General features: G+C 30.8%; 1 protein-coding gene and 1 long non-coding RNA gene across 4 annotated transcripts; both read right to left on the bottom strand.

Moving 5' to 3' along the window:
• Positions 1–582: 582 nt before the first annotated feature.
• On the bottom strand, positions 583–11,550 carry LOC148276670 (uncharacterized). Of its 2 annotated transcripts, none has more exons than XM_088233958.1 (13): positions 11,175–11,550; positions 10,379–10,558; positions 7,948–8,097; positions 7,646–7,867; positions 7,022–7,114; positions 6,832–6,925; positions 6,517–6,756; positions 5,954–6,441; positions 5,631–5,819; positions 5,289–5,542; positions 3,951–4,090; positions 2,969–3,131; positions 583–1,039 (listed from the first exon to the last, which is right to left on the bottom strand). In XM_088233958.1, the coding sequence occupies exons 1-13, from the start codon at positions 11,318–11,320 to the stop codon at positions 702–704; spliced, it is 2,697 nt and encodes an 898-aa protein (XP_088090084.1). In that variant the 5' UTR covers positions 11,321–11,550; the 3' UTR covers positions 583–701. The 2 variants fall into 2 exon arrangements, with proteins under 2 accessions (XP_088090084.1, XP_088090085.1); XM_088233959.1 differs by lacking the exon at positions 583–1,039 and adding an exon at positions 3,424–3,617 and having other exon boundaries at positions 2,997–3,131.
• A 750-nt stretch (positions 11,551–12,300) lies between these two features.
• Positions 12,301–16,067, bottom strand: LOC148276669 (uncharacterized). Of its 2 annotated transcripts, XR_015823678.1 has the most exons (3): positions 15,694–16,067; positions 14,445–15,090; positions 12,301–12,614 (listed from the first exon to the last, which is right to left on the bottom strand). It is a non-coding gene; the product is annotated as an uncharacterized LOC148276669 (long non-coding RNA). The 2 variants fall into 2 exon arrangements; XR_015823677.1 differs by lacking the exon at positions 12,301–12,614 and having other exon boundaries at positions 14,179–15,090.
• Between the last annotated feature and the right edge of the window lie 106 nt (positions 16,068–16,173).

Here is a 16,173-nt window from a genome sequence, read left to right as displayed (position 1 = left end):
TGCTTGCCAAAAATGGACCAATGGTCAGAAATGATCGAGAATACGCGGAAGAGAACCTTTGACGTCACACACAGAGTTATTTCAGAAACATGAAACTTTAAAAATGTTAGCGCTGATAATACAATATTTTAAAATTAAAATTTTTATTTTTGAATTCTTTAAAATAAAACCACCGAACTTCCTCATTGCTTCCTCATTCACCTTATTCTCTGGATTTGGCCCTGTGTGACTTCTATTTATTCCTAAATTTTAAAAGATGGCTTGCGTAGAAAGCATAAAAGCGATTTGCATCGAATGAGGTTGTTCAGTTGGAAATAGGGCTATTTTGCAAAGTTGCCAGAGTCATATTATGTGGAAGGAATAAAAAAACTGTAAAATCGTTGTATTGAGCTAAAAGGGTTAAAGAATAAAAATAGTTTTGCCCAAAAAATTGAATTTTTCATTGTTAGGCTTTCTAATCATTTACCTACATAGTATTATATAATGCAGGTTTATATTTAATGGGAGCCAATGATTTATATTCAATAATAAAACAAATAAAATTAAATTAAAAAAACATTAAATTTATCAATACTATGACTAGATAATATAGGAAATCATCGATTTGAAAGTCAATAATAAGTAAAAATATTTTTTAAATTACGGAATGCACTAATCACACTGGTAGCGATAATCAATAAAGAATTTTCACTAATAGATTTTTAGTCTATCTCAATTTGTTCCCTTATAATATTATCACATGTCAAAGTATCCAAGTGTACTTTAAGATTTTGAGTAAACAGATCAGCAGAACTTTGAGAAGAATAATTCTCCGATGGTTTATGGCACATTGCATGTTTGTTGAGGCTGGAAAGATCTGGAGCAACGGCGCCACAAACTCCACACTCATAATTACTGGTAGGTTGATGTTGAAGCAAATGTCTGTCGAGACAAAACTGTCTTGTAAAGGCTCGGGGACACAGAGAACACTTGAATGGACGACCATTTGAATGACTAAACTTATGTTGCTTCAGGTAAAAAGGAGATTTAAATTTTCTATCTGAAAACAAAAGATTACAAAAATATCACAGTACATTTTGATTAAATTATTAAAACCTAAGCACAGTAAATAGTTAGTTTAGGTAGTCAAGTTAAACACATCAATGTACGCTATGTTTTTGTGAAGTAGACTTTTGGTAAAAAAAAAAGTTATTTTTGAAAAAATGTTATATTCATAGTTTATTTCTTGAACTACCGGAATTTCATTAGGATTTTTACAAATACATTGTAATTTTTACAAATACATTGTTATTTGTTATGGTTGGTATAATATTTACATACAGAGCCGGCCTTACCATAAGTTCAGTTGGCACAAAGACTCAGACATTGCTTACAAGGGAGGGGAGAATAATATTCTAGTATCATTATTAATATATAAATAATTAACAAATTTTTATATTCCAGTCCCGTTTTAGTGAGTGATGGGGCAATAGATCCGGTGATGATGAAGAGACAAAATGTAAACTATTTTATAAAGGGAAAAGAAAATTAAACAAAAATAATATTTCTTGTTTTTGTTAATATATAAATACGATTTTTATTGCACAATGTTTGTTTTAGTTCCTGATTTTTTCCTTTTCCGTTCCATTTCAGATTTTTTCCCGCTAAATTAGCACAACTGTACTCTATATTGACATTAAGTTTGAGCAAAATCTGTCATTTGGTTTGTTGTCGGCAGTCAAAAACATTGGTTGTACTCAAGTGCGTGTCGCGATTTTGACTATGGAGAAAAAAATAACAAAGGATTTGTCTTAAATTTTGAAAATGTTGCAAAAAGTCTACAGTGACTCTACTATATCGAAAACGAGGGCATTTATGTGACACAAAGCGTTTAAAGGGGGGCGTGAATTGGTTGAAGACTTGCCTCATCCTGGACGTTCTTCAATGTTGAATACTGGAGAAAACATCGACCAAGTGAAGAAATTAGTACTTGAAAATCGTCATTGAGAGAGCTTGCGCGAGAGAGAGTGAACTAAAAATCTCTCACAAATCGGTTCAAATGATTTTGGTTTATGTTTTGGGCATGAGATGTGTCCCAGCGCGGCTTGTTCCAAAAGCGCTGAATTTTTCTTAAATGCAGTAACAAACTCAATTGACTGAGTACATGCTGGAATGAGTCAGAATGGACCCCACATTTATAGAACGCATCGTAACTGGTGACGAGACATGGGTTTATGAGTACGGCATGCAAACTAGCCAACAGGCATCAGAATGGTGCTTGCCCAATGAGCCGAAACCGAAAAAATCCTGTCAAAGTCGCTCGAAAATCAAGGTCATGCTCAATGTTTTTTTTTTTATATTCGTGAAATTGTTCACTCGGAATTTCTTCCTGACGGCCAAACAGTGAATAAACAATATTATTTGAGTGTTATGAGACGTTTGAGAGAGAACATCCGCAGGAAAAGGCCTGATTTGTGGAAGAAAAATACTTAGATTTTGTACCATAATTCTGAATGAATTTTTGAACAAAAACTCAACTAATGTCATCGAACAACCCCCGTATTCCCCTGACTTGGATGCCCATGACTGTTTTCTGTTTCTTAAACTTAAATTACCACTTTGTGGAACTCGTTTTGACTCAATTAAAGACATAAAACAAAATTCGCAGGGAGAACTCAAGGCGATTCCGGAATATGCCTTCAAAAATTGCATGGATGACTGGAATGTTCATTGGAAAAAGTGTATCGCTTTAGAATGAGCCTATTTTGAAGGAGATTTAATAAATTTGTCGTTGTTTTTTTGACTCAGTCCCGATATTTGTTTGACAGAATGAATATTGACAATAACTAGATATACTATTTTTGTTTGATTTTCTCCTCCCTCTCTTGAACAATATACACTTTGTCTATACAGTATTTCTAATTTTCTTCCGATGGTATGTACAGGATAATGGACTAAAATAATCCCAGTAACATACATAACTACTTACCACAAAGTTTGCATTGATATTTTTTTGTATCATAGTCGTTGTGTGTTTCCATATGTCGTTGTAATTTTGCGGATGAAGAATATTCAAAGCCGCAAACGTCACATTTGTATAAGATTTCAGCTTCTTGAGATATCCGTGATAACTCTTCTATCGATGGTGTCATCTGTTAATCAAGAAATTTGAATGTGCAATACAACCAATGTGAATTATCATAGTCGATCAGGTAAGAAACAAAGATGTAATGATTAATATTGAAGAGTAAAAAGACAAAACTATTTAATTAAAATGTTACATCAGTATGTTAAACAACATCAGCATTTACTATAGAGATATCCAGGTCCCAAAAAAATATTTTATTAAAAAAAAACCTGTTGGTCATCACGTTAACTCATGTCTACTGTCAGATCATTAAAAACATTATTCAGCCACTATAGTAAAATAAACCATGTCATTACCTGGCCACAAGGATCATCGAACCCATGTTCAAGCAGTGAATCCGTGACTGCATATGCAATCTGAGATGAATAGGCATCCCAGTAAGTCCACAAGACATGGAAGCAAATACCCCATTCATCACAACTCTTATGATTGCAATTGTAGAAACTGATGTTGGTAATGTAAAATTTAAAGAGCGATTCATCAAGTGTACCTGAGAGCAATAGACATCTGTGATGTGCCAGATATATGTATCTACGAACACGCACCCACGTTTGTAGCAAATCAAAGCAAGTAAAGTTTGTCTCCGAACTTCCAATGACCAGAAAATACATACTTGCAATTTGTTCAGTGTAGTAGTCGAAGGTCATAAATAACTTGTGTTAGAAAGATGGTAATCATGTTGCGGTAGAGTGGGATTCGAACATCGGACCTTTGATGTGTGAGTCAACAACACTTCCACGAGACCACAAACGGGTTTGAAGTGTGTCAGAAATTTTTAAAACAACATCTTACAATAAAAAAAATAAAGATTTGGTTTACTTACACTTAAATGTGATTCATTTGCATCGTGGTGAGATTTTAAATGAGTGTCAAAAGATATTTTACACCTAAATTTTTCATTACAAATATTGCATATAATACTATCACTTCCTTGTTTTGAATTATTAGTTTCTCTATGCCAATCTGGAATAAATTTTATTTTACGGTCATAATGGGTTCCATTTTATTCATTACATAGACAAGAAATAATGACAACAGGAAAACTAATGTTAATAAATATTAGTATATCATCATTTACCAACTTTTTATGTCTAAGGGTTTCGAGACGTATCCCTCTCTTCATCAGGACACTCACTACACCAACACGCAATTGTGTAACTTTCAACTTCCTAGACCCTCCCCTTCCTAAACCCCTAACCCCCATTCTCCAATATAACACTAAATATTACTACTATCTGTTCATCGAGCCTGGATCTCCGCCCACATACACACCACGAGCCGAGGACATGCTACACGTCGGCCATCTTTGTCTAGACGGTCTGTAAAATGAACACCTGCAACTCATGGGTCAGTTTTACAGTTTTAGCTAAGTGCGTAATATCGAAATGAAAATTATTCTAATGACTGGAAATAAATTAAATTAAACAAACTGAAATTTTCAAATAATCAATAAACATTATTTCTTCTTATTGCTTTGCAATAACTGCATACCTACATTTTCGTTTTTTAAAAAAATTTAAATATTTAATAAAATCTATGAATACCTACTATTACAAAATAAGGCTCTAAAAACTAATTTAGGATATTGTCGTCATAATGTTTCTATAAAAGAGTAGGCAGGGAGGATGGAACACCATACTGCTTAATATTTTTTTTTTTGGTATTCATGCATCTATAAGTAATAAGTAATTTAATATTCTTTCTTCTTTTACACATAATTTATTAGAAAATTTTCAATATTAAAGTTTTTTAAAAAGGAGCGCGAGAGATATTTGTAAATATATATTATATTTTATTGAAAAACTGGGCCCTATTAAATCACGTGAATATCGGTCATTTTCTTTGTTTATATGGGAGTTCACGTTAAAAAACACAGACTATAACCTAGTTTTTAGTGCATGTTCGGATACGGTGGTGATAGCAATCCCTCTATAACCTCTGCATGTGATTTATGTATTTTTCGTAAATACTTTGTATACAACGGTCATGGTAAAGGTGAAAGTGCATTTTAGTATTTACATGTGTGAGTATCCTGACAAAGGGATGGGTACGTCTCGAAACTGGTAGGAAAATTATTTTGAAACTTTTACATAAACAGACACCAATTGAACTCAAATTACTTAATATAATTATTTTTACATAAATAGGAAATATTAATTACCATTATGTGCGTCAAGATCAACTTTACAAGTAAACATCTTTAGACATATATTACACCTTAAGCTGTTTTGACAGTTTTCGGAGTCAGTTATTTGATTGTGTCTCGCCACGTGAATATCTCTGTTTATTTCATGAGCAAAAGATTGTCCGCATTTCTCACATTCATAAGGCTTTTTCACAAAGTGAGTTTGAGTATGCTGCTTAAATGAATCCGTGCGTACAAAATTTCTTCCACAATGTTCACATTTCAAAACCCTGGAATCCATTTTTATTAAAAATAGTAATTAAGTATGGTACTAAATACATATTTAAAAAACAGAGTTCTGAATGAGGTTTTACATACTTGCTTTCAATGTGCCTCTTTTTATGCAAATTATAAATATTTTGTGATTTAAATACAAGTTTGCACGGTAAACACTTGAATAATGGTTTCTTAATTTTTGTTTGCTCCTCTGTTTTTGGCAGTGTTAGTTTTTCTTGCTGTTCGTGATTATTTTGTTGAATTTGTGTTTGTGAATGCTGATTACCCAAACTATAAAAATTATGCAGTTAGAAACAAACACTATATTTATTGATTCCTCTACTAAAGATTTTTTTTTAAATAATGACATTTGTCAATATTTAAAAACTACAGAAATACTTAGTTTGATTATTAAAGTTGCTTACTCCAAATAATGATAATCTTGCTTCATATAATCAGTATTTGTCACAATAGATGGATGCAGATGATGGCTTGCTGTGTTTTGAGCAGGTTGGAGATTGACATAATGACTTCCTAAATGGATCACATTAGAGTCTTTCGAGATATTAGTATTTATATTCAGTGCTAAGTTGGATTGACTCACATCATTATTATGAATAATACTATTATTTCCATAAGAGTGAATAAGGGTATGTTGCTGCTGAGTTTGATGCATCATACTGTGATGTGAAGGATGCATAATATAATGACTGTGGGGCTGTAAATGAATGCTTTCAATATTTGATTGATGCATATGGTGTAAATTCATCAGGTTTCCATGCTGGGGAGGAGCCAGATGAAGTTGTGACTCATGAGTAGCTAACGGATGTGAGTTATGATCCTGACATCCATTGACTATATGGAATTCTAATTCAGTCACTGGACGAGCAAGTAAATTCTGTAGAATGGTGCCCTGCAATTCCAAAAATCGAAATCAATAGAAGATAACAAATAAAAATATGTGCATCACTCAAAAATATAATTCTACCTGGTTATATGGTGAATCTCTTGAATGATGTTGGTAATTTTCTAATGTATTTGTAGGAACATCTTGATTTTCTTTAGCCTCTTGTTGGGGAGTTTTTTTACTGACCTCAGATCCATATTTGATATTTTCATATTCTATTTCATCGCCTGACCTCCACTCTCTCTCTTCAATAGGTTCCCTTTTAGGTGGAATCGGTGCAAACAAAAAATGTTCTCCGGGAGGAAACGACATTTCTAATATCTAATAAAACAACAATTAGTAATGATCTCAAATATAAAAAGCTGTTTTTAATGACTTTAAAATCTTCTATTTTACCTTAAGTTCAGTATCATCAATAGCATCATCTTCATCATCATCCTTTAATTCCTCCTTAACCGGAAGATGAGCACCTTTTTTTTTAAGAGAACATCTGAAATTTTAATCAAAAAGTATTATTTTCACAGAACTTAGTCATTTTTTATATATTTTATAGTAAAATGCGAAACAACTAGTTTGTAATATTTACCTGTAACAGTGATCCTTCTCTTTATCTTTGGAAGCTCCAAATGATATGTTAAAATGTTTGGTGAAAATGGTTCGGAAGTATGATTCGACAACTCTGAAAACATTTGTTTTTAGATTGCGCTTAAAACATAACTTACACTTCTATAATCATTTTCACCCTATTGACAGATATAAAATATTTTTTTATGATAACTAAACACACATTTTAAATTCGAAATAGGTTTATTTCTTTGATGAAAAGTGGTGCAAGATGACTTTTACAGAGATATATTTTTAATAAATGAATGACCGATTCAGAATGAAACCGCATGACTTCTCAATCAGACTTTGATGAAAATTATGAGCATTTTTTAAGCTATAATGAAAAGTTGTTAGTGATACTGCAATGTCATGTAAATATAAATGATTTTTTTTTGGCAGGGGAACCTAAAAACCGTTCTATTAATATTATTACTGTCAATTTTAATATACTAAAAATACTGCCGAAGTATCAGAAACACTATCATTATTTAAAACGAGCGGTTCTTAGTCCCTAAAATGAATTTATTGCAATAAAACATTTTTGTAAAAAAAACAAGCAACGTGGTGTTGCAGTATCACCGATGATATATTATATAATACAAACCTTAAATCATATGACACACCCACATTGTAATTATACCAAAGTTTTCTCATATCTTCCTCTACTGACAGTACTGTTTTAGTGGATCCGCAACGCCCACAATTAGTCTTGGCTCCTGGAAGGTCTGACAAATAGTTACTAACTGATTGCAACTTTCTTTGAAACTTTTTTGAATGTCTGTCTCCACCTCTATTTTCGGTGGGGATTTTTTTGGATTGTATATACCTAAAACACCAATAGTAAAATTATTAATATCAAGTAAATTAAATTAATAACCTTTTTTTGAACATTCTCTTAATCCTTACCTATTGACAACTCCTTGGACTCTGCCACTCTTAATGCCAAGTAAGGATGTAAATGTCGTTCTACAGACTGAGATCAAGTTTCCAGATAATTTTGAAACATAGTAATGTACGACCATGGATTTTCTTTGTATTCCGTCTTTTGATCTACACCTAAAAAAGTTTAATGTATTCAATATTGAAAATACCTTACGAGTAACTAGTGTACCTACCGATTTACCTAGGACGTAAGTTATAGTGTATTTTAATCAATAAACTATCCATGCTTTAAAATTACTCCATTTCTATAAGGAGAAATTAACCAACGATTAATCAAGTCTATATTAATATAGTCCCGGGATGGAACGACAGAGTTTCAAATGACTATGAGTAGTTCTGAAGAATGTAGAAGTGCATTTATCAAATGGATAGAAGCAGGAAAACCAAGATCAGGGGAAATTGTTGAATCCGGGAAAGGATTTTTTAAATCTCTTAAACAATGTCAACGCAACTCAAAGATCAAATTCAAAAAGATACAATAGTGACAATTGCTTTGCAAAATAAAAACTCAAAAAGTTTTGGAGAAAACTAACGGCAATACTTAACAACAAAATAAAAATGCCTCTTTGCGTCAACGAAACCACTGGTGATGGAAATATAGCCGGTTTATTCAAATAATACTTCTCTGAAACTTCCGGCTGTAAAGATAATACAAAACCAGACTAGTTCTATCTGTCAGCTAAGTTTGGCAGATACATTGTAATTAATATAGAAGACATTGATGTTGCCATCAAGCAAATTTTACCAGGAAAAACTGCTAGACATGACGGTATCAAAATAGAACATATATGTTACGCCGGTCCAAACATATCACAATATCTCTGTGTTATTTTTACGGCGAAAATCAACATTCTCACCTACAGAGAGATATGACAAAAACAATAGTAATTCCTTTCATTAAATCTGGGCAGCTAAACTTGTCTAAACAAAACTACAGGCCAATATTAATAGCAACCATGATCCAAAATTTTTTAAATATTGGTGTTAAGAATCATTTCAGAGAAATTAAATACTTGTGGAAACCAATTCGGATTTAAAGCAGCTCTATCAACAGATATGGCAATATTTTCTGTAAAACAAACAGTCGCCTACTATAAATCAATAAAATATGATCCAAGTAAAGCGTTTGACCGCGAAAATCATAAAATATTATGGAATAAGATGGAGAAATGCCATCCTGTATTATTAATACTCTGGAAGCTTGGCACACCCAACAGGAAAATGTTGTAAAATGAGGAGATATTACATCTTCACCTTTTAATCTGAAATGTGGAGTCAGACAAGGAGGCCGTCTGTCTCCGGCGCATTTTAATATATATATATGCATGATCTTACCATGCTCCTTAATTCAACCTACGTTGGATGTCATGTAAACAGCGTCTGTGCTAACGCTAACAATATCAGTTATTTATATATTTGGTTTACAAACAATGAAAAATAATACACATAAATATTGAAACAATAAAAAAATATACACTACTTATTTTTCATCAATTACATGTACACTAGCTAAATACATATTTAAATAAAATGAGCGAAATAAATTATTATATTGAATATAAATTACTGTAAAAATTGAAAAAAAAATGTAAAAATTGTACAAATTAATAATAAAATAAACACGAATTAAATACATATTTAAATAAAATAAACAATAAAAAATCTCAAAATTAAGTTATTAAAAAAAAAAAACATTTCTTAATATAAAACGAATAAAAACAATTCATAAAATACTAATTAAAACAATAAACAAAATATGCATCGAAAAAAAACCAGCAAAGTAATCCATCAAAATTAAATGTTAAAAAGTTATGCAGATGATATGGTATTTGGATTTTAAAGATGATCAGGACATAGAGAGACAGAGAAGAGCCATCAATGTCAGAGCCTCTATGCTAGCAAGACGCTTCTTTCAGTGCAGTGACTAAGTTAAGAAAATTGTATTTGACGTCCATATATACAGCTTTATTATGGAACAATTATATGCAAGCAGCGTGGAATAAATTAAGGGCCACCTATATAAATGCATACAGGCAATTATTTGGACTGCCTAGGTACTGCTTTGCCCCCAAAATATTTACAGCCGGACGGGTAAACACGTTCGCTGCCCTACTTTGCCAAAGAGCCTGGAGCCTATGGGAACGCCTGAAAAGCTCCAACAACACGCTTCTCCAAGCCACTGCAAGGAGGATCCATTCACCAATTTTCGAGCAATGGCTGGAAATGCAGATACCACCATAAGATAATTTACTTTATTTTATCTCTCTTATGCAAAAACTCATTCAATTATTATTTTATTTTTGTTATATTTTTTTTCCTTTAAAAAATTAGGCAGGTCCTTAACTTCTGCCTATACTCAAATGACGACATGTTTATTTTTGAAATTATGTTTTACCTTTTGGGAGCAGACACAGCACAATGCCTTAAAATAAAAATATCTTGTTTGACTTTAGAGGATTTCTCATAAAAACTGTTCTGAAATTTTAAGACATCATCTTTATTTAACTCAGCACAGTGCATTCTTTTTTCACTGTGTCCGCATTCTGGAAGTGAAGGTAAATTCTTTGTAGATTTACTGAAACAAAATATAATTTTCATTCTCTTAATAATATTCTGTATTTATAGTATTAGCGTTTTAAGATCTGTCGATGAGAAGAGTACTTTCCCAAAACTATTTATTTATATTGTGTAATTTAAAATATTAGTAACATTAATTTCACAATTACTACATTTCAAAAAAGATTATTTATGCATATATATTTAGTACAGTATAAGGATATCTAAAACCAATTGCATATTAGGATTAGTACTGAATGTTAATGTTCATTTCCACAGTACATTATTTAAATGCGACAAGATAACTATTAACTACTTTTTATAATACAAAATAAATATTTGAGTTCTTATTATTTACCCAAATATTTCAATTTAAAAATTATTTCCTAAAAGCCGTAAATAATTTGTGCTGGAAAAGTGAGTATCGAATTGTGGTAGTAGAATACAATTCTGTTATTGTCGAAAAAAAGAGGATCTTTGTGCAATAAAAAAAAATACCACTAATTTATTAACAAACCCATAAGAGGTAGGTTCTATAAAATAAATTGTTCAATTAAGGTGTATCAGAACTCAGTTAACCGACCCCCGGTAAGCAAAAGTATTACTATGTAATATAACCTATAACATTAAAATACCATTCTGATTTTCGCCGCCTTTTCCAAAGATCGGATTTTTTGGATTTGGACTTCTTTTTTAAATCCGAAAATTGATTCTCGCGATTTCCTTCATTTTGATGGGACTCAATTATAGACATTTCATCAGACGGTGCGAGGGAAGCCATTTATAGTACATATAACAATAGTATCTCAAAATCTATAATGCTTCTGCATCTGTCTAGGTTTACAGAATGTTTTTCAATTAATAACTGATTTTAAAATATAACATAATAAAGCCAATTGTTGGCGTTTTTGTCAAAAGACTACTGATAAACAAAATGTAAAAAAAAGTGTAAACATAGAAACTGATTTGTAGAAACAAGCTGTCAATTTGACACCAAGCGCCAAAGCTGTCATATAAAAAAAACATTTTTAAAATTATCATGAGTAGGTAGGTATCACTATTTAAAAAAAGTCTGTTTCGATATTTCAAATATTTTCCCGCCTTTTGAGTTTTTTCCGATAAATTTGTTTAAAAAATACTACATAATGTTATTTTTTTTATTTTATTATTTATTTATTTATTATTTTACACGCCCTACGGGCTTTTACATATATTAGAAATTACATTCAAGTGCAGCAGTGAAACATAAGTATGTACATTTAGTTAAAATTAAAGATAACATAAGAAAAACTAAAAGATACAATAATAAGTAAAAATAAGGATATGTACCAACATAGGCATATGGGCACATAGAAAAATATTTAATAAATTTACATATGAAAACATACACACATACATAAACATGTATATGCATACATACACACACATATACATACATGCATGTACATATATATACATATACATACATGCACATACATGCACATACATATACATACATATAAGTTAATACATTATTATAGAGATACACGAGAAGAAAAAAAATAGTAAATAAAGAACAATATTAAGAAATTTTATACAAATTAATTTATAACCTTTTGAATACTTAACCTTTATTTAAGTAAACACAGACGAAATATATCAACTTCACCATACTAGTTACCTAGCCGGTGTAGTCTAGGTATTGGTGAATTGTAACAATAATTGTGACTGCCAGGAGATTCAAAAAATAACTTTTATTATATAAATAAAACACGAGTGATACTTTAATCCACAAATTTGGAATATCCAGTGACCGGTTTCATCGCTTTCGCGACATCTTCGAGACTGGTATCTTTATTAAAGAGTTAAATGTATTTATACAAAACAGAGGTAAGGATAGATAATTCAAAGTTATATGTAAGTAAATTAAATAAAGTTATTTTTATCTTAAGGATAATGATAATGATTGATAATGATCAACAAATATTCTTTGGGTTAACTAATGAATTGATATAATGCTATTTTAATGAGTTTAGTATTTTATTTTATTTTTAGTGTCCCATCCTTCGTGAGTGTGGTTTTGTAAATAATGATTTCTGAAAAATAAAGGGTAAAAAGTCATTAGTAAAATTATATTACAATGGGTAAAGTAATTGAGAATGCACATGTGTTATCTGTTCATTAAGTAATTCTAGGTTTATTTTTTAATCTATTAATTTCGAGAATTTTTAATTTGTCAAGTTTATATAATAAATTACAATGAACTTCCATCAAGAATTTTCACTTACAAACTTAAATGTTTCAAAAAATAACGTTAGCTGCCGAGAATTTCGAACAGGTACTTTTAAGCTGAGTGGACGTCCAATACGCCATTTGCTATTTTATTTAAATTTAATAAATCATTTATAATTCTTCTTTTACAAAGAGTTGACATATTTAGTGTACCTAATAAATTATCGTAATCAATATTTTCAGTGGGTATATTAAGTTTGTAATTGATGAATCTAAAGAATTTACGTTGTACTCTTTCTAACTTTAAAATATGAACATTGTAATAGGGTGACCAAATTGTTGAATTGAATTCTAAATTACTTTTAACTAAGGCAGTAAATGGCACTTTGAGGGTAGTTTAAAATATAATCCATCAATTAGTGTTGTATCTGAATATTTTTAGCTCTTATTATGTAAATAGAAATAAGTTCTCATTAATTATCTTTATTTCGAGAATAATACCTATGTCAAATAAGTTTCCTATATTTTTGTTACAAAATATGTATTATCAAGGTTTTGGGCATTTTTCTTAAAAATGCATATTATTATTGCGATTTTTGTTTTATTTCCAACTGTTGTTATTTTAATTTTAAGATCTATTATGTTCCATATATTTTAAAGTTGTTCAAGGGTTATCTGTTTTTTCTGGCTTGTCTGTAATATTGTTTTGCTCCAATTTAACAATAATGTTGTATTACCAAGAATAGTAAAAGCCATAATAAATGTTTTTTTTTTAAATTACATAGAGATGATCTGGAGATGATGCTTCGTAGAAGGATTTTCGAAAAATGAGCTTTGCCGCGAATAAAAAAGACCACGCCTTTTTACGCTGATTCACGTTTACTGACTTCAAAAGTTAGGTTCCGGAACTTAGGTTGGATGAAACACAAAACGGGTGCTTAGTGCTGCATCTATATAGTGTATGTATATTATATATCAACGAAAAAATAATCGATATTTTCCATATTGATCATATGAATATATATAATTTTGAATAAAACAAGTAAAACAGAAGGACCAACAAAAAAGAAACAGTTTTGTGTATACAGCAATAAATTTTTACAATTCACTTTTTAATGACCTAAAAAATATACAAAACATATACGTACTTAAAAAAATACCTGAATAAAACAGTTCTTAAAGCCCGTGTGACGAGTGATATGTGATGTTATTTTATTGACTTTTTATTTAAACTATTGTGTTATCATATATAATATCCCCCCTCATACCAGCACTTTTGCGGATTGGGAATATTTCGTACAAAAAAAATTGTAATATATAAAGTTTAAAAACCTTGTAAGTATTTTGTCATAAATAAATAAATAAAACTTTGTCTCCTTTTAATAAATCTGTTCTACATGTTTACTTTTTAAATGAATAAAAAACTGTTGACTTTTTATCAGTGTTGCTTATTTATTTATTTATTACGCCTTGAGGGCCCTTACAATATACAGTTTGAAAGTACATAAAGTATAAAATTATAACAAAAGTTATCATGTAATATAATCATAATTATTGAATTAAATGTATAATTAATTGTAAACAAAAAAATTGAAAGAAAGTAAAGAAGAATTTAAATAAAAAACACATTAAAAAGAAAAGGATTGAGGTGATGGCCATTCAATAGATATGATAGCTGATTTAAGGGTGCATACCATTTTGTGCATTAGAGTGAGTTCAGCAATAAATTGTCTGGTTGAGAGTAATGGTAAACTTAAGTCAGACACCAGTTTGGTAGCAAATTTAATTTTCTTTACCCTTTTTGAACTGAATGTGGTCGCAAAAACTTCTGTTGAACTCTTCCTAAGTTCAAAGAGTTGCAGTTGTACAAAGGGGTCCAAACTGACGATGAATATTGCCTTATGCATTTGTATGTACACTGAATATGTATTCTTCTTCCAAGTCGGTACCTCAATGCTGAGGATCGTGATCACCATGAACACTTCTGATTAGTCTGTTCCACTCTATTCTTTATGTGATCAACTGACCAAGCTTCCACGAATCAGGAAAAGTAAGATTAAATAGCTTTTGAATAGAAGCTGCTAGAAGAAATGATGACAGGATTTCGTCTGGTTCTGCTCTTTTATTGCAATCAAGAAGATGGATTTCCTTTAAAACCTCACTTGAGGAAATATGTTCAAATAGTAACATTTTCAAAAACAAAGTTGGGGACAGTGACATTGTCATTATGATTGTCATAGATGCTGGAAAAGAAATCAGCAAAAAGGTTTGCTATGTCAGACCCGTTATCAGCTTACTTTTCTTCATTTTACTTAGGTTCAGATCAGTTTCAGTTCAGTGCTGAAAATCGACGATTATTATAGTAAGTAATAAAATATGTTCTGTTTGCAAAACAGTGAAAAAGGGTACAATTAAATCAAATTAGGTGTAGTACAATTATGTAAAACTAAATTATAATCAAACATATTAGATACTGTCTATCCCCACTATGTATAGTATATACCTGTTCTGAGGTAGGGGTAATTTACTTTTGGCATATTTAGTCTTAGTAATGCGTAGAGATGATTTAAATACGGAAATCTTATAAAAGATGAAAAAATATTTATCAAAATGTGTTTCCAAAATACTTTGTGATTTGACTTAACTTTTAGCTTAACACCCAAGATATATTTTTTAATTTATTCGTACAAAGATACATATTAAATACAAAAAAATAATAATGTATCCCTAACTCCATGAGGCCAAGAGCCCTGTGTTGAGTTAGGATACAACATAATGAAAGTGGAAGCATGCATATTATTAAAGAATACTAAAAATAAAAATTATTACAAAAAACAAAAAAAAAATGAACATCCAGGACACTGAACACTCATGGGGCCACAAAAGATAATTTTCTCTGAGCGAAAGTCGTATGTATTTTTGGTATTAAATAATTCAAATTACAGGAAAGCGTTGTACGAGCATTCGGCTGGGATCTCCTCTTGTAATTCTCTTTGGATAAAAGTTTACATTGCTTTCTCAACCTTGAGAAAACAATGAAGTCTTCAGGGGAATCACTTGCCTTATATTCACTGTGGGCTTTCTTCTTTTCCCGCACCAGTTTTTTAAAATCATAGTTGAACCATGTAGGATACAAGTTTGCCTCGACTACTTTTTTCGGAACAAATTCTCCTATGGTATTGTTCATGTTAGAATTAAATATATTAATCGACTCATTAATATTTGTGCTACTATGAAAAGTAGACCAGTTGATTTTGGAGAAAAATGTACAAATACTGTTATAGTCAGTGATTTTAGAGTTATGACATACTGTTTCTAGGTTAGTTAAAGTGGCATGAAATCTTAGAGAAAATTCAATCTGTAGAGGGGGGTGATGTGAATCGACAGGTACTAACGGTTGAATCACAGTCACATCTTCCCTTA

The sequence above is a fragment of the Micrasema longulum genome, unplaced genomic scaffold (assembly GCF_059751315.1).
Source record: "Micrasema longulum isolate JH-2025_06_02 unplaced genomic scaffold, ASM5975131v1 h1tg001166l, whole genome shotgun sequence".
NCBI lineage: Eukaryota > Metazoa > Arthropoda > Insecta > Trichoptera > Brachycentridae > Micrasema > Micrasema longulum.
The sequence above is the reverse complement of the archived record's forward strand: the minus strand, read 5'-3'. Positions and strand labels throughout refer to the sequence as shown.

Bases quoted from the DNA above. Each gene is read 5' to 3' on its own strand.
- LOC148276670 (XM_088233958.1), bottom strand. From the start codon at position 11,320: ATGGCTTCCCTCGCACCGTCTGATGAAATGTCTATAATTGAGTCCCAT. The intron at 7,868-7,947 runs GTAAGGATTAAG...TTGGTGTTTTAG, and splicing joins GTCCAAGGAGTTGTCAATAG to GTATATACAATCCAAAAAAA. The intron at 5,820-5,953 runs GTAAGCAACTTT...TAATTTTTATAG, and splicing joins CAAGATTATCATTATTTGGA to TTTGGGTAATCAGCATTCAC.